Source organism: Mirounga leonina, unplaced genomic scaffold (assembly GCF_011800145.1).
Source record: "Mirounga leonina isolate KUSES-001 unplaced genomic scaffold, KU_Mleo_1.0 Mir_125, whole genome shotgun sequence".
Taxonomy (NCBI): Eukaryota; Metazoa; Chordata; class Mammalia; order Carnivora; family Phocidae; genus Mirounga; species Mirounga leonina.
The window spans coordinates 30956939-30981236 of NW_023270305.1; the positions used below are offsets into that span (position 1 = coordinate 30956939).

General features: G+C 41.3%; 1 protein-coding gene across 2 annotated transcripts in view; it reads right to left on the bottom strand.

Annotated features, from left to right (window-relative positions):
- SMYD1 (SET and MYND domain containing 1) overlaps nucleotides 1-18059 on the bottom strand; it is a 35879-nt gene extending 17820 nt beyond the window's left edge. For both annotated transcript variants that reach the window (XM_035001103.1, XM_035001102.1), the window contains exons 1-2: nucleotides 17834-18059; nucleotides 2167-2343 (exon numbers count right to left, since the gene is read on the bottom strand). In XM_035001103.1, the coding sequence (XP_034856994.1) occupies nucleotides 2167-2343; nucleotides 17834-17970 (314 nt within the window). In that variant the 5' untranslated portion in view covers nucleotides 17971-18059. The remainder of the gene's footprint in view (nucleotides 1-2166; nucleotides 2344-17833) is intronic.
- Nucleotides 18060-24298: the final 6239 nt, after the last annotated feature.

Consider the following 24298-nt stretch of genomic DNA (forward strand, 5'->3'; position numbering starts at 1 on the left):
AAAGAAAGAAAGAAAGAAAGAAAGAAAGAAAGAAAGAAAGAAAGAAAAAGAAAGAAAGAAAGTCAAACTCAGAGAAACAGAAAAGTGGCTGCCAGGGTCTGGGGAGTGGAAGAAACAGGGAGAGGCTAGTATAAGCACCAACTTTCAGCTATAAGATGAATAAGGTCTGAGGATCTAATATAAAACATGGTGACTATAGTTGATAACACTGTATTGTACCATTGAAATCTGCTGAGAGAATAGAACATAAAGGTTTTCCCTTAAAAATAAAAAGGATGAATATGTCATGTGATAGACATGTTAATTAACTAGATGGGGGGGCATCCTTTCACAATGTACACATATATCAAGTCAGCATGATGTACAGTTTAAATATCTTAAAGAATCTTTTATGTCGATTATACCTCAACAAAGCTGAATTTTTTTAAAAATTAAAATAAGGGCGCCTGGGTGGCTCAGTTGGTTAAGCGACTGCCTTTGGCTCAGGTCATGATCCTGGAGTCCCGGGATCAAGTCCCACGTCGGGCTCCCCGCTCAGCAGGGAGTCTGCTTCTCCCTCTGACCTTCCCCCTTCTCATGTGCTCTCTCTCTCTCATTCTCTCTCTCAAATAAATAAATAAAATCTTTTAAAAAAATTAAAATAAAATTACAAAAGAACATTTTTAAAAAATATTTATTTATTTGACAGAGAAAGACAGAGAGAGCACAAGCAGGGGGAGCAGCAGGCAGAAGGAGAGGGAGAAGCAGGCTCCCCAGTGAGCAGGGAGCCCGACGCGGGACTTGATCCCAGAACCCTGGAATCATGACCTGAGCCAAAGGCAGATGCTTAAACAACTGAGCCACCCAGGCGCCCCAAAAAGAACATTTTTTTAAAGAAGCAGGAGTTCAACAGATGGAACTAAGGGGGATGGGGAGGCTGACTGAGCCATTTCATTTTGTAGTTTCTTAAAAATTTCTAGGATATGATGATTCCATTCTGTACTTTAACTTCACACCCTACACACCCAGTGAAATGCTCCCAACTTGACCTTCCGCATCTCCTCTGCTCTCCACTCTCACTTCCCAAGCACTGACCCACAGCCCTACCTGGCGGTGTCGGCCCTAAGATTTCTGGCCACAGCTGCCCAGGGTCGCCACTAACTGTTGCAAATGCCTTTTGCGTGTAATGAGTGCAGAGGGCAGTGTGCACAAGCCCAGGGACCAGTGGGCCATGGTGCTTGAAAAGCTCTGCATTTTTTCTTGGTTTGCTTCTCTCTTTCTTTTCCCTTTGCTCATTTGTTTTGTTTCTTAAATTCCACATATGAATGAAATCATATGGTATTTGTCTTTCTCTGACTTATTTCACTTAGGATAATACTCTCTGGCTCTATCCATGTCGTTGCAAACGACAAGATTTCATTCTTTTCTATGGGTGTGTAATATTCTATTGTATACGCGCATGCATACATATATATATATATATATATATATATATATATATATATATATCACATCTTCCTTGTCCATTCTTCAGTTGGGGGACACCTGGACTGCTTCCATAATTTGATGATTGCAGATATGCTCCTATATAACTATAGAGAACACACTGATGGCTACCAGAGGGGAGGGAGGGTAACGGGGAAAATGTGTGATAGGGATTGAGGAGGGCACCTGTTGTGATGAGCACTGGCTGATGGATGGAAGTGTTGAATCACTATATTTACACTTGAAACTAATATTACACTCTATGCTAACTAGCTATAATTTAAATAAAAACTTTTTTTAAAACAGCTCTTCATTTTTTAAAGGTAGCTGCTGCTCTTGAGCTCTAGCTCATTTTGCCAAATCTTCAGATTTTTTTTCAATAGAATCCTAATTTTTTTAATGTGGAATTTCCCAGTTTTTTAAACACTGGCAGATCAATTTTTTTTTTTTTTAATTAAACACTAGGGATTGAGAACAGGTCTGCAGCCAGCTCCAGCCAGTCGCCGTGGACTGGAATGGCTGCTGCGACACCCAGTTCTAGATGGGCTCCCAGACACAGAAGTGCCCCCTCCAGTCTCCTTGAGGCTCTATCCTGACTTGCGCTCAGCCTGACCTCCTTGGACCTGGGAATGCTCATCACTAAGGCCTTTCTCCACCTGACATTTGGGAATCCTAAGTACCACCCCAGGGCCCAGCTCTGACCTGATGTTCTCATTGGGCACCTTTCCATATCTCTTGATGGCTGAACACTCATTCTTGTGGTTCAGCCAAGCATCCTTCTGGCAGGTGCGGTCACAGTAGTGGGCAAACTTGCACTGTCCACAGCGATGGAGCTTCTCCTGCCTCTTGAAGCAGGTATGGCACACAAAGTTAACCAGGCTGGAAATGGAGGGAGAAACAAGTGATTGGGGTGGCACAGCAAAAAAGGACTGCACTAGACATTGGGCCCCAACGTGGGAGACACTATTAGACCCTGCTTATAAGACTTTCAATTTAACTCAGCAAGTGTAGATTTATGACCCATACGCAGTAGGCACTGGGAATACACAAGCCACCAGAGGCAAGTGAACCTGCATGAGGAGGCTTGATAGTGGACCCATGGGGTGTTCCTGGAACACACTGGAGCAGACACCTGAGGAGCCCAGGAAGTCTTCCAGGCCAAGGGACTGGGTGAAAATTCCTCATGGTCCCCTCGCCAAAAGCCACAGGTCCCTGGCACCATGGCATGGGAGGGAGTGCTCTGTGTGACATAACCTTCTCATTCTTGAAACGCAATGACCCTTTCCCCGAAGAATAAAACTCATAACTATCTACAATATGAGGGAACATGAAACATGATATATTTTACACAAAATGAGGTCCGCGTGTTGTGATATATGTCACAGTTCTGTGTGTTTTGCAAGAGTAACAATTACAAGGTCACTGATGTCAGCGAGGTCATCCACTGCATTCTCCTGGCTCAGAGAGCGAGTGGCAGTGACACAGAAGATTGTGCCTGCCCACTCAGTGGGAGAGGGAGAGAGGTGTAGGAAGATGACATTCCCTACCCCGTGCTTCCAGCCCCCAGTGTTCCCGAGAGAGAGCTGCGTGTCTCCCAGGTGAGAGCCGTCTTTCAGGCAGAAAAGGGCATAGGTTAACATGAAGGAAACGTACTTCAAGACATAACCAAAAACCCAGAGTGAGTGAAATCTGGTATGATACGCAATATCTCAATATCTCTGCAATGTGTGAAAAAGAAATCCTGGCCACTGAAGCAGAGCAATGATGAAAAGAAGCTCAGCAGGGAAAAATGGGAAATGTAAACTTGGGCTGGAGTTTACAGTCTAAAGAGGGATCACAAAAGTATAGGAAAACAGGGGCTTTTAGAATCACAGAATTCTAGAACCTGAAAAAAGAACTTTCAATAGAACATACAAGTGCAGAAATCCCTTGTGTCCGTCCCTAACCATGCCCTTTTGAAATTCCCATAGTGAAAAAGAGCGCACTGCATCCAAGAACAGTTAGCCCATTGTTGGCCAGTCCTAATTGCGGCAGATTTCCTCCTTGTGATAGGCTCGAATTTGCCTTCCCAAGAAACATACTCGGTCATCTAATTTGGCTCTCTGTCTGGATCCTTGTCCTGCGGAACAGGCCTGGGCAGGTCAGTGCTTCAAGAATTTGAAGGCCGCTGCTGTGACTCCCCTTCATTTCCCCTCTCAAAGTTGAAAACTCTCCCAGTCCCTTCAACAGTCCCATTCTGGTCCCGGTGTGCCCACAGTGGGTCCCTGCAGCCAAAGGAAGGTGGGTGCAGCAGGGCAATCAAGCAAAATCCAGCGGCCAATGCCAGGGCATCAGGCTCAAGGATCAGCCCAAAGGCCAGACCCTGTGGTCCCAGGATGGTATTAAGGACTAGAGAGGCATGGGGCACCCGGGTGGCTCAGTCATCAGGCGTCTGCCTTCGGCTCAGTTCATGATCCCAGGGTCTTGGGATAGAGCCCCACATCGGGTTCCCTGCTCCATGGGGAGCCTGCTTCTCCCTCTCCCACTCCCCTTGCTTGTGTTCCCTCTCTCGCTGTCTCTCTGTCAAATAAATGAATAAAATCTTAAAAAAAAAAAAGAAAGAAAGAAATGCAGAGACAGAGAGCCAAGCTGAAGGCACTGCATGGGCTATTGCTCTCAGCTAGGTCCTGGGCTTCCTGGAGTCCAGTTTTCAGTCTCTGGGTGGCCAACTCAACACACTGCCGTGTCCCCATTTGCTGTGAGGTGCATTGCTAATAACTTGTTATTAATCATGAAATACTCACAGGCATGGAAGGTTAGTGGTTATTTACAAGTTTAGAGCAGGTTCAAGGTTATCCCCATAATAAAGTCTTCCTCATTCCCCTGCAATCCCTTAAGCTTTCCCAATGAGAGAGGAAGGGTAGAATTACACTAGCAGCGCATCATAGCTATGCCACAGGGGGTTTCCCCTGCTTGAGAAGGTCATTTGCTATGAGCACTCCAGCAGAGCACAACACACAGGCAGGGACCCTGACCATTTAGGGGCATCAACAAACCCCTAGAGATGGGAAGCTATGAATTTCTCACATCTGCCTCAAGTCAAGATGGCCTTCTCTGGCAGGAATGTGAAGTTCATCAGCAGAGACTGAACTGCTGAAGAAGCCAAGTAATTTGGACCCCAATGAGGCTCTAAATTCTGTCTCCTGGCTACTCAAGGGTGGATGCTGGGTCACAGTGCTTTATAATTATGGTGCCCAGAACAGAGTACAGCATCCAGGTGTGGTGCTATTCACATTTTCTGGATCTGGACATTGTGATTCCATTAACTTTTTCAGCAAAAAATTCACAGTTATTTAAGATCAAATAACAAATCTAGTCACGAGAAGTTTTCTTAAAGGTGCTGCAGCCAAGTAGAGCTTCCCCCGATGTGTCCATATGATGCTGCATTTTTTAAAATAGCTTTGAGGTATGACTGACATACATAACCAAAACCTTTAATCTGATAGACTCTGACATATGCACATACCTGTGAAACCATCACCATGACCGAGACAGTGAACCTATCCACCACTCCCCAAAATTTCTTCATGACGTTGAATTTTTTTAACCTGAAGTGGGGGCCTTCCCCTTTATCCCTAGCTGATAGTATTCCAGATGGTCCGGATCATTTTGAACTTTCATTCTGCCATCACTTCTATCGGTATGCTGAGCCCTAAGTCATCTACAAGTCTGAGAGCAAGTCTTAGGTTGGGAAGGGTAAGGAGGAGCAGATGCCCATCTCTGGGGTATCAGGACCTAGACCAGGAATACAAATCCAAGGCAGGAAAGAAAGGGAAATAGCCTGGAGAGGGGAGAGTTAGAAGTAAGCATGATCATGCTGGATGGAGCTCCATGCCTATCTGCTCTAGGTGTGCCCATCAGGGAACAAACCCCCACTGCTCTACCATTTTACACCCAAACTGATATTTTTAGAATATTCAAGCATAATATCCTCATATTTTTATTCATACAGATATATGCACATTCATAGACACATTTCATGTGGAAACTGAAATTTGCACCTACCAAATATTATGCTTTGCAGTTCTCACACTATTTCTCTGTTTCACATTTTATTTATTTATTTTTAAAGATTTATTTATTTATTTATTCATGAGAGACAGAGAGAGAGAGGGAGAAGCAGAGGGAGAAGCAGGCTCCCAAGGAGCAGGGAGCCCGATGCAGGACTCGATCCCAGGACTCTGGGATCATGACCTGAGCCAAAGGCAGACGCTTAACCGTCTGAGCCACCCAGGCGCCCCATTTCACATTTTAAAAAGAACCACAAACTCCAGGTGGTCACCTAGAATAACAGAAGTTCCTGCTGCTTCATCTTTGTGGGCTCTACTTATTTCTAATATATTCAAACTTCAGGAAGATGTAGTCGCACAGGGACTGGAGACGTGAATCATGGCCTGTGCAAGCTCAAGCAACTGAGAACCTTAGAACTTGCTCTTGCAACAAACCCGTGGTGGAGGGCATGGGTGTTAGGGGTCGACCAGATGACTGAGAATCCTCCAGATTAACTGCCAGGAAGAATACAATATTTATTGAGGGATATGTGATTTTAAAATGTGCTAATTTGAAGTTTATGCAACAGCAATTGTTTTGAACTGAGACCAACGTAGATTTTTTTTTTTTTCCAAGGAAGAGTATTTTATCCTTGACATTGTTTAGAATTGCTGGTGCATGGTGATAATAAAAACACAAATCTTTTAGTCGGGTTTTTAAAAGTCAGTCTTGTTATTGTTTTTAAATTCTGTTCAGACAACACCTCCTTACTGTCTGCCCTGGAGATGGACCTCTGGCATTGCCCTCTCCTTGGTCCACACTGCTTACGAAGCTCAAATTTTCTTAGCCTGGCTCAAAGGCAGACAATGCATCTGTCCTGGAGCCTGCCTCCAGGATCCCAAGAACTGACTTAATATACTTCTAATGGGGCCTGATTATAATCTATCTGCCATAAACAATAGCAATAAAATGTACACAAGAAATTCTAGTGGAAAGCCCCTCATGTCTTCCAAGTCACTAACAACCACTGTGACCAGGAGAAGGCTGGAGACAGAGCCCCTCTTCTGCAGTGTAAAGACTTCACCCCAAAATGGGTAATGGAGAGACCTCTGCAATCACTATATATATAGTTATCAGTCCTTTAATCAACTCAGCTATCAGTTCAACAACATTTCACCATCATATTGTCTCACGAGAGTCTTTACAAACACTTTGCTATAATGAATTTTTAATTACTTCTCATAAAAAGAACATGTGATTAATTTGGCATGATTTTTTTTTCTTAATAGTGAACTCATAGTTGGTTCCAAATGTTAGCCACCAAACTATCCAAACTATTTTCTACAGGCTCACACACTCGTTTTATAATCCATCCTACAATTTTGCTAGGGCCTAGAGTCAAGTTTTAAATCCTGGTGAAAAGCATTGTGAGTTATCTCCTAATTTAGATCTCCTTGAGATGAAGCTGAGCTTTCTCTCTATCACATCTCCTGCCAATAAGGCTTAGCCATGAGGCTGGAACCGGGAAGGAGGAGGGGGACGTGTGTGAAGCAGAGCTGAGCTTCTGGAACTTGGGTGTGCATACACATCACCAGAGATCTTGTTAAAATTCAGGTTCCAATTCAGTAGGTCTGGAGTGGGGCCTGAGATTCTGCATTTCTAACAAGTTCCTAGATGATGCTGAGCTGTAACTTTGAGTAACAAGAATATAGAGATGAGAGAAAACCTGCTCCTTCTGGTGGGGTATGCACGAAAGTATCAGGCAGGCAGGAAGGGGAAGTTTAATTTATTAATTTATTAATTTATTTATTTTGGGGGGGGCAGCAAAGCAAGGTTTATTGAGTGATAGCAAAGTGATAGTACAAAGCTCCCAAGGAGGGAGGGGACCTGAAGGGGTTGCCCTGGAAGGGAGAGTTTAATTAAAAAAAAAAAAAAAAAAAAAAAAAAAAGCCTGTCCCTCTGGTCTCCATCTCCCTGATTGGTGACAGAATGGGTATTATGGAAGGTCAGACCTGGAGTCAGTCAGAGCTGGGTTCAACTCCTGATTCCAGTAGCTATCAGCTGTGTGACCTCATGAGCCTTTGTTTCCCTATGTGAAAATGGGAATAACAACACCTAGATCTTGAAATCTTTTAGACAGATGAATATTACTTGTTAATGAAAGATGCTTACTATTTTAAGAAATTCAAGCAAGAAGAAAATTACAAAGAAGTTCCAAAATCCCACCACTCTGAGTGATTTTAAAGATTAAATGAAATGTAAAGTTGCCAGCTCAAAGAGCCTTGCACAAGATGAGTGCTCAGGAGCTGTCAGCCTGGTCCACCTGCCCATCTGTCACGTGAAGAGGTCAGGCCAGGTGATCTCAGAGCTCCTGCTCTCCTCCAGCATCCACTAAGACCTCCCCGCTGGAGGAGAATCCCTGCTGGAGGGGCAGGGAATTCTCTGACAAAAATACCTCCCCTCCTACTTACTTCCCCCAGTGAGAGAGAGAGAGAGAGTATCCAGAAGACAGGAAGTCCTAAAACCACTTTTTGGGTTCCAAGAGAAAGATGCTTCTTCCAGCCAGGCTTAGCCAGGTGACCTTTGGAAAGTCCCATTTTTCTTCCGAGGATATTAACTCCCATTTTCACAACACTACAATTTTCAAAGGGATGCTGTAAGCAATTCTCCTTTGTTAAACCTTCACAACAACAATACAGAATAGTGATCCCTGTCCTCACAGGGGTATTATTCTTATAGGGGTTCTTGCTGCCTGCCACTGTGCCCAGCACAGAGGACAAAGGAAGCTGTCAAAGCCCACCTTCGAGCTCTGCCTGCAGCCCTGGCTAGCAGGTCCCCACTCACTCCTTGCTCTGCAGTCCTGTCCTGGGTAATGTCATCTGTCAGAGTCAAGAGGCTTGACGGGCAGCTGCTGCTCAGCTCCTTGTATGGAAACAACCAGTTACTGGACAGATAAATGCAAAGAGAAGGTGCCTGCAACGTGGACAAGCCCTCCAAAAACAGAGCCAGAAAGGACTGAACCAACAACTCTGGCTTTCTGGACTGCTAAAAAAAACTCTCGACCTGCCAGGGGCTCTTCCCTCAAAAGTGGAGGGGAAAGGAGCAGGTCTTAAAGAACACCCCATCCCTCAAGTACCCAGACGATTTTACAATATTTTCAATTCCTTTTCTCCTTCCTTCTTTGTTCCTTCCACTCTACCTTCCTTTTGCAAGAATTTATTGGGCATCTACTATGGACTGTGCATTGAACTTGGTAATAGAGGGCCTTAAAGATTAACAAGACACAAACCTTGCCTTCGAGCAGGCCCCAGGCTGAGCTGAGGCATAAACACATATAAGCAAGGTAAGGCATGCCATTCAGGAATGCAGGTAACTTGCTGCACGGTTCAAGGGAGGGAGACCGAACTGACACTGAGGTGGGGGAGGCGAGGAATCTGGGAAGTCAGTCATCTACGAGGGAAGGAGGCACTGTTCTGACTCTCTAAACATGGGCTGAGTTTGTACTCAGACAATGTCAAGTTCTTCCATGGAGAGGCACTGGCTTGAGTCAAGGCGTCCATGTGGGGGGTGCAGCCATGAATAGGAGACAGGAGTAGCTATCTGACAAGATCATAGGATACACCACACTGGGAAATAATGCTGGAACAATGACCAGACACGGGGGGACCTGGAATGTTACTCTCAGTAGTATGTCCTTGTTCTCCAGGCAAAGGGGAGCCACTGAAGACTTTTGCAGAGAGGAGACACATGCCCAGGGTTGGGAGACTCATTTTCCTTTTCCCCATGGCATCTACTTAATGTTGTTTTTAAATGGCCTATGTCAACCCATAAGGGCACTGCTGGATTCATGTTTGTACTATACATACCTGAGCATAAGAAGTTAGGTGATACTGCTTCCTTAGGTCAGATCTAGGTATTGCCTATTTATTTTTAACATCTCTTCTATATTAAAGTGGCAATTCTCAAGATTTTCTCTGCCACAACTCACACGACGAAGTTCACACACCCCACTCAGACCTGTCTGCATTTCCCACACTGGGGCTGTGATGGAACCACATTTCCCATGCTCAAAACACATCTTCAGATGCACATGACTGAAGATGACATCATTGTGGGGACAACCTGGCATTTGATTTAATTTATATTGAAAAAGCAATTATTCTCAAACTTCTACATTTAAGGATTATTTCATAAAATTTAGCAATACAGCACGTAACAGGTCATGTGACATTTCACTGTGTCTTATCTCTGCAACTAAAAGTGCCAAACTAAAGACATATTTCTAAGGGTGCCTGCCTGGCTCAGTCGGTAGAGCACGTGACTCTTGATCTCAGGGTTGTGAGTGTAGAGCTTACTTAAATATAAAACAAAATAAAGACATATTTCTAAATCTGCTATGGTTATCCTCAACATGGAGTGTAAATGTTTAACGACTGTAAGTTGAATAACAAACAGTGATTCATTCATTTTCTGAACATCAAGTGTAAATGTTTAACACTGTTAAGTTGAATAACAAACAGTGATTCATTCATTTTCTGAACTAACTGTTCAGGAATTTCCCTAATCCCTTTATTAAATGATTTCCATTTATAGCACCAGTTGCCCTCACCACCCACCCACCCACCAGCTGTTATCAGATTCAAGGCCACAGTGTGTTGGAATGTATGCCACGCTAATCCTGGTGTTCCCACAGGCCCATATAGAATTATAGCGGCTAAAAGCCCAGCTTTCTCCAGTGGATCTGACGCTCATAACTTCTCCAATTTTCAAAAAAGCCTGGCTGGCATTAATTTCTTTTAAAGTACTCTACTTTTTCTTATGTTCTTACATTTGGTTTTTCCTACACACATATGCATGATCTCCTGCGCACTTCCAATTCTTTCAGCAGAATCAGTGAGGATCCAGTCCAGTTTCTATTTATAGAAATTTTTTGTAAAAATCCACTATCCTTGATCCTTCTTAACATCTTCTGTGATGAGTTGGATTAATATGAAAATTCATCTTATTGGTTGTGATCGGTTGAATGATAGCCCCCCAAAAATGTCACTGTCCTAATCCCTAGGGCCTGTGAATATTTTATACTACGTGGCCGAAGGGACTTTGCAGATGTAATTACGATTAAGGACCTTGAGAAGGGGAGATAATCCTGAAGCATCCTGGTGGGTCTAATGTAATTACAAGGGTCCTTTTAAGAAGGAGGCAGGGGGTTAGAAGGGGAAAGGATGCAATGCTGCTGGCTTTCAAGATAGAGCCCAGGAATACAGGCAGCCTGTAGAAACTGGAAAAGTCTAGGAAACATAACCCTTCAGACCCATTTTAGATCTCTGACCTTCAAAAGTGTAAGGTAATAAATTTGTGTTGTTTAAGCCACTAAAATTTGTGGCAATTTGTTACAGCAATGGTAGGAAGCAAATACATTGGTTTGTTATTATAAGCACTTTTCTTCCTGGGTAATCACATGTATATTCCTGTTTTTTTACCTATTAGTTTCTGGATCTAACCCTTCTCAGGTCCCAGAACCAGATTCTGATTGTTTTGAAATTTATGGATGGGTACCGTTTCTTTTATTATAACTAAATATTATTAACGGGACTGACAAGAAAAGAAGAAATTAAGTAGGCAATGCTGGACCCACCTGGGGGGGGGGGGGGCAGTGAAAAGTGATGGCTAGGCAAGATCCCAGGAATCTCAGTCCTGCCCTATGACTTGTCTGCATATGACCTGGGGACGGCCTGTCATCTCACTAAGCCTGTTTCCCAATCTGTAAGAGAGGATTTAATATATTCAATGGGTCTCAACCTTCTTCTGGGTTGAAAGTGATTTTGAAAGTGATGAAAGCTATAGACTTTCTCTCTGGAAGTAAAAAACATGGATGCACATCCACATAAACTTTGATCCTCCAAATACAGGTCTCTCCCTAGTTAAGGATCCATGAACCCAAAAGCTAGATGCACTCTAAATTCACAATGTCTAGGATTGTTAAAAAAAGGAACCATCAAATAGTATTTTTGGCTCCTAGAACTGCTCATGAGCACCACTTCCATGTCATTTCTTGTGTTTAATGCTAAAATAAAATAATAATCAGAATATGCTCCATTTCTATATTAGCCCAGCACCCCTCTGGTGCTGCACTGGACTCCTTCACATGTACTGAAGAAATCATACAACCCATAGAATCTCACGCTAGAAGGGATCTTCAGGGTCAAACGACCCAATTCCCCTCTATTGCCCCACTCCCCATGGACATCATCTCTGCCAGGTTGTTATCAGGAACTACACAACCTTGGAAATAGCCTTTCCATCTCCAGACAGCACTGGCAGCCCTAGTCTCCCATTAGGCAATAGAGGCTCAGTGTCAAGGGCCTAAAAGCTTGTAGGTAACCCAGGAAAAGGTTTGGGACTCCTAACACCTTTGAATAGTCCCAAAATTTTCTTAAAACAAAAAAAAATGCAAAATGGAAATCAATAACAATTACAATAGCTAAGTTATAAAAATTCATTCAGAAGTGGTAAGCAAACACTACATTTTATATATTGTAAGGTGGTACCTATAAAGGTAAAGGTTTCCAAGGCCTACTTAGTTCTTAGATGGCTTGAGCTCTAACTAGACTACCCCCTCCACACTTCATTTTGAACAGAAATATGACTCTGTAACTTCTGCTCAAGGTGCTCAGTTCTCACCCTTCTGTCAATTAAAAAAAAAAAAGTTCAGACGTTATTTGTAGATGGCTATTAGGGGAAGCAGCTCTCCAATATTACTGTAAAACATGCTTCAAATTCCTACCGTGGTCAAATCTGATTCCATGTCAGATTGGCCCTGAATTTATTTGGTTGTGGGTTTTGTTTGAAGATAACGATGATGATGGTGATGGTGGTGATACAATTTTATTCATAGTCTGATAAATTATGCCCCATGGACCTTGGTCTGTAGGGTTAACTGACGATTTTACAGTTTGGAAAGGATAGAGATTCTACTCAGAGTAGTGGAAGAGTCCTTCCAAGATGAAGCAGCAAAAAAGATAAGGATCTAATCTTGCTGAAGGCCTCAGACACTCTTAAGGCTAAAACCATTTATCTTCTCATTCCCCTTGACATAAAATGAACTAAAGAAGCTATAAAAAGGAAAGTGAAAGAATGCAATGACAATAAGTAACTGAAATAAAAAGAAACTAAAAAAAAAAAAAAGAAACTTAGGCTTGGATATCATCTTAAAAGATATATGTAAGATAGAAAAATGAATAGTTTTTAAAATAAAAAACATGAAAAATTAAAGTCCAAAGTAACTGAGGACAAGGAGTGCCTGGGTGGCTCAGTCAGTTAAGCATCTAACTCTTGATTTTAACTCAGGTCTTGATCTCAGGGTTGTGAGTTCAGGCCTCACACTGGGCTCCACACTGGGCATGGAGCCTACTTAATAAATAAATACATGATTGATTAATTAAAATAAAAGTAACTGAGAATTACAAAAGATGTAAAATCAAAAAAGCTAATAAACCAAAATAATGCAGAAGGATTCAAACAATTTAGAAGTTCTGAACATTAAGGAGTAATAAACAAATGAGCTACACATATAGTTTTCAAATGAGGGCATCAATAGAAAACAGACAAATCATAAAAAAAGGAAGGTGATGACCAATAAATATATTTTTTAAAAACCTTTCACCTCCCTAATAATACAAAGATTGAAAACAAAATAATACTAAAATAAGTTTTTATAGATGAAGTTGGAAAATATAAAAGTCAAAGTTAGCTCTCTGTGTTGGCCAGTGCTGGGATAAGGAGGCAAATGCTATATTGCTCATGGAGAAAACTGGTATAATCCTCTTTGGTGGGGTGATTTGGAAATCTATATTAAGGGCTTTAAAACTGACTTTTGAATCCAAAATGTACACTTCTAGGAGTTTACCTTAAATAATCAGAGATGTATGGAAAGATCTATTAGGAAAAGTAGGAAACAACCTTGATATCCAAAATACGGCACTTGCTAAACTGATATGTAACAGTCAAAAAAAGGAATACTATATAGTCATTAAAAATGCTTTAGGAAGATAATAATGGTTTGAAAATTTGCTCATAACATATTTTAAGGTAAAGAAGTTACACAATAACCCACTTTTGTGAAAGGAAGAAATGTGTACATTAATTACATTGAATCTGAGATACTGTCAATTATTAAATATATCATTTTTTTTCCATTAAGAAACAAACAAATGCTCCCCATTAAACCATGAGCCACAGATTGTAGAATACATCATGATTTCATGATGTATCCTAGGATTAATAAAATACTATACTGTGTCATATTCCTTTAATTGTAAAATAAACTGCCCCCCATATTTTAATACAGTATGTTAATTTTAGGGAAGCATTTTACCATCAAGGTGTACATTTAATGTTGTGTTTCTCCCACCACCACTACCCCACCTAAAATCATTGGGATCAAGAAAATATTTCATATGGATCATATTTGCATAAAACAATTATAAGGAGCCAATTATATTTCAAGTAAAACAAAACAAAACAAACAATCATAAGGATATATGCCAGAATATTAACAGTAGTTTTCTCTGAATGTTAAGATTGCAGAGAATTTTTATTTTCTTACTTTGGTTTTTCTATAATTTCTACGTTTTCTAAAATAAGCTAAAAAATCTGAACAAGACAACATCATGAATTCCCAGATTAGTCCAATCTCATTTAGAAATAAGCAGGATCATTCAAGCTAAGATATCATAGGCTCCTATTCTCTGTCCTCCCAAAAACTGGGCACACTAAGAGTAGAGAGCACGAGGGGTCGAGAGCAACTTTTAACAGTTCATCTACCACCCTTGGGGGTTCGTCCACTTTAAAAGACCATGTCCATTAAAGACAGCTTCTTGGTAAATTGACTTTACCCACCTACTTCACCTTCATCCCTTTCCAGCACCCAACCAAACACCTAAAAGGGATGGCAAATAGCTGTTCTTTGAAATGACAGTTTTGATTGATTAGTAAGGGCTGCTTGGAGGACCCTGATAGAAAAAATCCTTATGCTAAGTTGGAGTTCAGGAAGGAGTTGCCCAATTGATTAACTATACCTAGCAGGGATCGTGGTAGCCCAAGTGTTACATATTTGCCAGCCCTAAAAAGATTGTCTCTACTTTATTCTTGTTCCTTTATAGTTAAGGAGACCACCTGTTTTTCCAACCAGCAAAATTCAAGAGATCCTAACCTGACTAAGGACTATATTATAAGGGCCTGGATTGTTGCTGTTAATGCTAAACTAAGTCTATCCTAACAAAGACAATGCAAACTTGCAAGTCAGTCTTACACACTACGGCATTATATTTTAAAGCTGAATATCACATGCATTATGATCGGGTATTTCCACTCCTGGATACACACCTGATGTATCTGTTTACCAAGAAATAAAATGAAAAATGTCCATTGCAACCACCTGCAGAAGAATGGAAAAACAAACTGTGGTACAAACTGACACTTTAGTTACACAAAACCATATGGATGAATAATAAAACTAACAATTGAGTCAAAGAAGCAAGTAGCATAAAGTCATATGTAATACTATACCATTGTTTCAAAGATCAAAAATAAAACACAAAAACTAAATTATATATGGTGCTTAGGAATATGTACACATGTGATAAAATTATTACTCAAAAGGTATGGGAATAATAACATAAAATTCAAGATACTAGTTACCTTTGTGACGAGCCAGGGACTGGATGGGGAAAGATAGAGAAGATGCAATATAACGGCATGCTCTAGTTAAGCAGGATGATGATTTCATGGGTGTTCAGTTATTGTTATGTTTCCTGGGTATTCATTTATTGTTATGCTTCATAACATTCATATATACAATATATGCCATGTATTGTTGGAAAGAATTTTCATTTAATATAGCACTCAACTAAAAATAAAATCTTTCCTCGTGTTTGTGTTGGAGGGTAGGGCAGAAAGCCTGGCTTGCAATAACATGGATTAGAATGTGCCTCTTTTATGAGTGACTCAGTCCTACCTCCCCACTCGGGTTTCTTATCTACAGTGGCTGAGTCTCCACCAGGAGGTTAAAATGGGAGGACACAATGGGCAAAGGTTTCCTTTGCTGCCTCTCCAGGCTATCCCAGGTACACCCAAAGAGCAGCCCCCTCATCCTTGAAGTGACAAATTTGGGGAAAAAAATCACTTTTTAAAAGTATCTCTTTGAGATTTTTTTCAATCATTTTAAAGATCATTTACCCCAATCATCCCCATTTTTATTATTGTAATAATAATATAACATTTTGTTAGCATGTTATCTGAAATGTACACTAAAGTTGTTTTGTAGTTATTACTTCAAATGAATGATGGTTTAATTTATGGTAAGAAAAACATGTGAACATCCTAAATGTTCAGTCATAAAGAAGTGGTAGGAGAGCACACAGCCATTAAATACTATGCTTATGAAGAGAACTTAGTAACAAAGAAGTAGCTAAATTATTAAATGTAAAACATCATCATTTCTATAATAAGACCCCAGCTGTGTAGTATAAATGAAACCTCTGTTTTAAAATAAGCTGGAAGGAAATACACAACAATGTTTAGGGTTAGTATCTTTGTGTGAAGATATATTTTTTCTTCCTTAGTTTTACTTTTATAATGGAAAGGAAAACCCACTCAATTCCAAACACTCTTAAAAGGGATACTAATTGGCTATATTGGCTTTTAGGGAATTGGCAATGTGGCCATTCAGTGGCAGCACCAAGATCAGGGTTCAGAGTTTCTGTTTTCTAGCTTTTTAGTCTTAATTCCAAATCCAAGTGACTCCCCAACTACACTCACCTCCAGCCATGACGCTATACACAAGTAAATTAATCAAGTAAGACAAGCTTCCATTGAAGTGGTATTACTGTCACCTCAGGCACCTTATATTCCTCAGGTGACAGTCAGCCATATACTCCATTCACTGCCTTCTCCCTGAAGGGCCTGGTAGACAGGAAGAAAGGAAAGCTAAATACTAATCAAATTATCTCTGAAAAGCAGGGCCCATTCTCAGGATGGTGAGTACAGTGAGCCAACCACAAAGCCTAGATTATCAGAGGCCATCTTGATTCAGACCACATCAATGTCAGGCAGGTCACCCCAAGTTTGGGCTCGGAGAATAGTGTTATAATTTAATCACTTGGCCGGGTTGTTTTTTTTTTAAATAAAGATTTAATACTAATTTAAAAGTTTGGTAGTCAAGTACAGACATGGTTGTGGGGAAATGGGGATGTAAATTTAATGCAGCCACTTTGGAGAGCCTATTAAAATAGAAATAGCACACTTTATGGCACAATTCCTCTTCTAGCCATATATCCTGGAGAATAATCACACGTGTGTACAAGTGGGCATGGTCAAGGATTTTAATTGCAGAAATGTTTGTTTTCATGAAAAACGGTAAACCACCGAATGTCTCTCAATAGGGAAGTGGATAAATAAGCTTTCATGTATTTATAGGGTAGAATATCTACAGCAGTCAAAATTGGCAATCCACCTAGCATATGGATCAACATGGATAGATCTACACATGGGTAAAAGAAACGAATCTTTGAGGATTTAAAAGAATTATTTATAAATGTACAGTTCCCATAAGAATACATATCAAAAACATGTTGTTTAGTGAAGAGAGCAAGTTCTAGAATGACATCCAAAGTATAATACCACTTCTGTTAAAAAAAAAAAAACCCTACAGCTATCCATTTCTGATAAATGCAGATATATGTATGTAATCATACAAGAACATTCTAGAAGGAAACACATTAAAATCATAACAGGTATTACCTCTGAGGAAAGACAGAGAAGATTGGGATTGGGGGTGGGAGAGGTAAAAAGGGCTTTCAGCTTCATTGGTGATATTCTAATTTTTCAAATGTAGATGGATTCCAGTGTTACTTGTGTATTTACAATTGCTTTTTTAAAGTCTCTGCAAATACTTTCTGCTCTAAAATATTGATTATACTCAAGAAGCTAAAAACATGGAGGCTTCTGTAAGAAATTGTTTCCTATAGCACCACACCCACCTTTCCATTCCCCTTCCCATTGCCCTCCCCACACACAGCACACCCACTCAGGCAAGTTCAACAGTACTGTGAGAAAATGCCCCAAAGCCTTTCCTCACCTTTACAACCCTCCTAGGGACCAGAACAAATCACACTAGCAATGACTCTTTCCAGAAAAAGTGATGCCAGAAAGCAGCTGTCAGAAGTGCCATTTTGTTAAAAATGATCACAAGGATTCTATCCCTTTCCCTGATGATTTTGAGAGCAAAAGATTTTAGAGCCACACCAACAGAGAAAAGGCAGCAACACCCCACATTCCATACCTGTCAAAAACCACTGCAGCATAAGCCCGCTCGGCGAAGATGACATCCGAAGCCCAGAACTCCTTAGTGGCCTTCAGACCCCTGCCCTTGCCCTCAGAAGTGAAGACCTCCACGTTCTCCATTCTCCCTACTGTCATCTCAGAGTCCTTCAGGCAGCTCCGTGGATATTTCACACTGAGCCACGTCCCTTGTCCTTGCTATTTCAGCACCTTCAGCATCCCAAAGAGCAAGCCTATAAATGGACAAGCCCCTCCCCTTTCCCTACCCCCTCTCAGCCACTGGGCCCTCATCTCCCCCTCTATCACGTTTCCTGGAGGTGGGAATGGGGCAGACGAGAAGACAGTGATCTGACAAGGGTCTTATTCATCACCCAGCAAAGCTGACAAGGCAGAAATGACCATGGGCTGGTGTGCCTCTCGAATTGGGCCTGAAAACTTTGAAAAGTTCCTTTGCAAGAAGTTCAGTCCTGGATGGCAGTTGTGCTCAGCTTTAGTTGGAATAGGGAGCACTTCGTCAGTAGGATATTTTTAGCAGCCAGATGCCTCTGTCAATCCAAAGCAGACAGCTGAAATTGTCCAAGAGGAGAGGTGATGCTTGCTGCTCTGGGAACCTTCAGCTGTCAGGCTTATACTTTCTCAAGTGTGATGGGCCCCTTGTCCCTCCTCCCTCCTCCCCCAAAGGCAGACTGTTTGCAGAATACAGCAGATGCCAAACTGACCCCCTTGGTATATACATAACAGGATTATTTAGACTGCAAGGGGCATCCCTCTTCTGCAGTACTACCTGGGGTTCCCACAGCACCCCCACCCAGGGCATAGAGGTCTGGGAGCTCCCTGATGATGCAGGTGTGCTGGATGCAGGCTGTATTATGGAGAGGAGGCAGGCTTTGAAAATGAAAACCCTCATTTCTATCTTTTTATCAAATCTCCCTTAAACATGTGTCTGCTGCCAGGAAAATACCAACATGCTCTGTCTTTCTTCTTTCCCAGGAATGGGGACATTGGAGGGGCAATTCTAAAATGTCCATTGACCTAAATGTCACTTTTCTTTTTTTTTTTTCTTTAAGTAAACTCTACACCCAATGTGGGGCTTGAATTCACGACCCCGAGATCAAGAGTCACATGTTCTACCTACTGAGCCAGCCAGGTGCCCCTAAATGCCACTCTTCTTAATTGCCAGACAGCTGTTATTAAAGTTGAAAAGGCAAATACCATATGATTTCACCTACTATGGAATCTAAAAAACAAAACAACCAAACAAAGCTGAAACAGACCCACAAATACAGAGAACACACTGGTGGCTGCCAGAGGGGAGAGGGGTCGGGGGATGGGCAAAAGGGGAAGGGGAGATCTAGGATTCCAGTTATGGAATGAATAAGTCAAAGGGATGAAAGGTACAGCACAGGGAATATCGTCAATGGTATTGTAATAGCTCTGTATGGTGACTGATGGTAAGTACACTTGCGAGCATAGCATAACGTATAGAGTTGTCAAATCACTTCGTTGTACGCCTAAAACTAATATAACATTGCATGTCAATGCTACTTCAATTTAAAAAAATAAAATAAAAATAAAACAATTTTTTAAGAACAATTAATTAAATAAAATTTAAGTTGGGTGCCCCAAAGAGTAATACATGCTCCCAATGGAAAAAAAAAAAAAAAAAAGAATTAAAAGGAGCTCTTCAATCCAGGTTAGCTTCAAATGAATACCTGGACCCACACTGCCTGGCAACTCAGGGCCTTGCAGCAACCGGTCTTCCCTCAGGAGCCAGTGGCTCAGCCTGGGAGGGATTAGGTGGTTCTCGAGACACTCTAGCCCTGGAACAGGTTCAGCCCCAGCCAAGGTCAAGAAAGAAATCTAGCTGCCCCAAGTCAGAAGGTCTAGCCTAATGCTTTAGTTATATCTATGAGTCTCAACCTTATCAGAACAAGTATTAAAGTGTGATAGGGATGCCTGGGAGGCTCAGCCAGTTAAGTATCTGCCTTCGCCTCAGGTCATGATCCCAGGGTCCTAGGATCGAGTTTCACATTGGACTCCTTGCTTAGCAGGAAGCCTGCTTCCTCTGCCTACAGCTTCCTCAGCTTTGTGCTCTCTCTCTCTGACAAATAAATAAAATCTTAAAAAAAAAGTATGACAGACAGAATAAAGACCCCCCCAAAGATGTCCAGGTCCTACTCCCTAGACCCAGGAATATGTTACCTTACATGACAAAAGGAACTTTGCAAATGTGATTAATGATCTTGAGAGAGGGAGATTATCCTGGATTATCCAGGTGGGCCCAATGGAATCCTAAGAATCCTTATAAGAGGATGGCAGGGGGTCAGAGTCAGAGAAGGAGATGTAACAATTAAAGCAAGAAGGTCAGAGTCAGACAGACATTTGAAGATACTATACTGCTGGCTTTGAAGATGGAGGGATGGGCCATGAACCAAGAAATGCAGGTGGTCTCTAGAAAGTGGAAAAGGCAAGGGAACAGCTTCTCCCCCTAGAACCTCTAGAAGGAGAACAGCCCTGATGACACCTTGATTTAAACCCAGTGAATCCCATTTCTGACTTTTGACCACAACTTGTAAGATAATAAATTTATGTTATTTTAAGCCACCAAGTAATTTGTTATGGCAACAACAGGAAACAAACATATAAAATATTATCATTTCACATTCTAGTAAATATTATATAACATCCCTTTTGCTACTCTGAAATGAAATGGCATACATAATATAGTTTACTAGCTCTTATACCTAAAAAATATAAATTATTAATCCTGTAGTCTGAATGTTTGTGTATCTCACTCCCCTCCACCCCCATCCCAAATTGCAAAATGTTGGAAGTCCTCACCCTCTAAGGTAATGGTCTTAGTAGGTGCGGCCTTTAGGAGGTGCTTAAATCATGAACGTGGAGCCCTCATGAATAAGAAGCTCCAGAGAGGTCCCTAGGCCCTTCTGTTATGTGAGGACTACAAACAACCTGGAAGATAGTCTTCACCCAACCGTGCTGGTGCCCTGGTCTCAGACTTCCAGCTTCCAGAACTGTAAGAAATAAATTTCTGTTGTTTATAAGCTACCCAGTCTGTGGTATTTTGTTATTGTAGCCTGAATGGACTAAAATATTTCCCTAACCTAATAAGGGAGAAATAAAATGAAAGTTTGCTTATAATAAAAAAATATATATTCATGGTAAATTAAATATATCAATGAACTCACTACGTATACTGGGCACAACTGCAGTAGAAAACATGATAAAGTAGTCAGATGTTTGCGCCTCCATGCAGAATCGCTGTGATAGTGACAGCTAAAAATGTAGATTGATTTTGGAGATACAAATACCACACAGGGCACTGTTGTCTGTGACATGATTCTTCTGAAACGGTGAATGACTATTAGTCAAGTTCTGAACGGAAGGAAACACAATCCTTCAGTTAACAAGAGGCTGCATTCCTGGAAGATTTAGCATATATTAAAAAGACTCTATGGTTACATATAAAACAGAATTCTAGACTCTGATAATTATAAACAAAGTTTCACCTGCCTAAAATGTACATCTGTATATTTGAGATTGTGAGGGGCCAGGCAAAGAATCTTCAATGCATAAGGCTGTTCTTGCTTCAGAGGATATCCTGCATTTCTGGCCAGGATCAGTGAGCTAGGGGATGTTGGCTCTAGTTATTAGGCTGGTGACACGGAAGGGGGCACGTGGCCCTGTTGCACTGCCCATCAACCTAAATCCTATATAAAAATTTTCGCTCACCTTCCCCCCTCCAGTTTTTTTTTCCCACTGGGATCCAAACCCTTCTTTGTGACCCCAGTCCTGCGCACAACAGGCCAGCAGCACTGCACAACCAAAAGTCCCCCCCCACCACATATTTCTAAAATGCCCCCTAAGTGGTAGGACTGCCTTCATGAGAACTGCTGGTCTTCATTATCAGGAAAAACCCATCTAGAGTTTTAGAAGGATTTCTTATTGCCCTACTGGAGATGCTTAGCAGAAAAGATTCAGAAAGAACATAAGAGTTTTCTTCAACGTCATATATTGAGGTATGGAAAAAACAGATTTATTTGATGTTTCCCGAGAGATCAAACTCGGAGCCAGAGTAGACATAACCATATGACAGACTTGAGCTTCACAGACCTTGAAAGTCATGTTTCTGTCGAGCCCTTTTCTGCTCCAAGAAGATGGAAGATCTTTCCATTGTTAATGATTTTCATAGCCATCCAGTCTCTTTCTTTTGTGTGTCTGGATAAAGAAGGGTGGTTACAAAGGGAGAAAAATGAGACAGCTCAAGCCAGAGGACTCCTAGTCTGGGAGAGAGATCTGAGCTGGGAGATTTCAGACAAGAGGATGACAGGAATAACTATTATGGTTCTATTTACCTCTATTTCAGCTGAACTTCCCTTGCACCTCAGGCCACACATACGTGCCAAGATTATCACTATGGCTATCAAGTATTCCCACACCCTAAAAAGGTGTGAGGAAACCTGCAGAAGGTGTGGGGCCAGGGTAATGTCAGGTCCTGTCATGCACCTTAAGGGTAGAAGAAGGTGACATGAAGAGGCCAAGAATGGGGGCTATTTTGGAGTTTTAAGTGTATCAACACTTGGGCTTCAAGTATCCTCTGAATATAAGTTCCACTTGTTAACCTGTATCTTGGGTAGCAGCTGTTCCCAGATTCCAAGTTGCAACCCCCAGATCTTTAGCCATAGCCTGTATTCACATTATTTTCCTCCTGAGCCCTTGAGCAAATAATCTCAGAAAATTTGAGAGTGGTCGTGTTCCCTTCAGTTGGATATGCTGCAATAGAGGGAATATGTACAAGTAAGTGTGAAGGTGGAGACATAAATGAAACCCAAAGGAATGGTTTTGAAACACTGGGACAGTTTGTATGCCCGCATTAACATGGCAGTGGCTCATTTACCATACTCTACGGAAAAACTCCAATCATTCTTGCTATTGGAAAGACCAGCTCTCTGGGCCACACACCTACAAGGGAACACCATCTAGTGGCAAATCAAGAGAATTGAAAGATTTATTTAGTAAAAGAACAGCACTGGATTCTACCTCCTTTGTACCTGGAGTTAAGGTTCATTTCAGCCAGGGGTCAACAAGTTTTCTTTGAGACCTTGAACTAAGAATGGTTTGTACCTTCTTTAATAGCTGAGGGAAAAAGTCAAAATAAGAGTATGTTGTGACACATGAAAATTATATCAAAGTTAAATTTCAGTGACCATAAATAAAATTTTATTAAAAAACAGTCATACTAGGGGCGCCTGGCTGGCTCAGTCAGTGGAGCATGGCACTCTTGATCTTGGGGTAGTGAGTTCGAGCTCCACATTGAGCGTGAAGCCTACTTAAAAAGAAAAAAACAGCCATACTCATCTGTTTACATATTTTCTATGGCTGCTTTCACACTCTAACAGCGAAGTTGAATACTTGCAACAAAGACCATATGGCCCACAAAGCTGAAAACATTTACTATCTGGCCTTTTACAGACAATGTTTGCCAATGCCTGTTTTAAACTAATAATAACTTAATGCCTAGCAACATTAAATTAGCCAGGAGCTGCTCATTACTTTCAAGTGAATTCACTGGCTGATTCACTCATTTATTTTGTAATCACTATGAGTGACAGAATCAAAGAAAATATGCTAGATGTGCACCTCTAGTACTCACATTCCAGAATGACAGGGGCAGGCTCCCTCCTTAATAGTCCATTATATCCTGTATAACTACATCACTGGCAAAACTTCAAACTCTGGGCTCTGTGTTCTTAATAAAATAACATGCTTGCTTCCATCCCTCTTCCTTTGGCCCCAAGAAATCCTTGGCTGCAAACTTCTTTCTTCCCAAGAATTCCTAAATTTGCTTATTCCACATGCGTTTATTGGCACATGTATCAGGCACTGTGCTCAGTGACCCGAAACAAGATGAATAAAATGTGAGCCCTGTCTTTAAGAAGACATTGACCATTTAGAGACGATTATGGAAGAGCATGTAAAGATGGTGAGAGAGATATAGGCGCAAAGGGGAAAGGATATCCAGGGCAGCCTGAGAAGTCAGGGAAGGCTTCAGAAAAGTAGCCGACAAAGATAAGAAGGCAGGGAGAGAACCAGAGCTAGAGGTGACCATTTTAGCCCCAAGGACATAGCAGCATGAACAGAGATGTGGAGGTAAAGAAAGAGCACGATGTGCAGATGCTACGATAGGCTGGGTATCGTAGGAGCTATAGAAGCACACATATTCTGTTTACCATTCGAGCACCAGACTACTGCCTTTATGTCCCAGTGTTTCATATACATTTGAAAGTTTTCTAACAATAAATGTTTGAATGTCTGAAATTGTGCTTTATTAACATTACCTCATGGTTTTCATAATACCCTTCAAAGTGGGTATTATTGAGGCTTCTAGTTAAAAAGCAGCAGCATCTGTTAAGTATAAACCCCAGAGAAACTCTCACATGTGTGCACA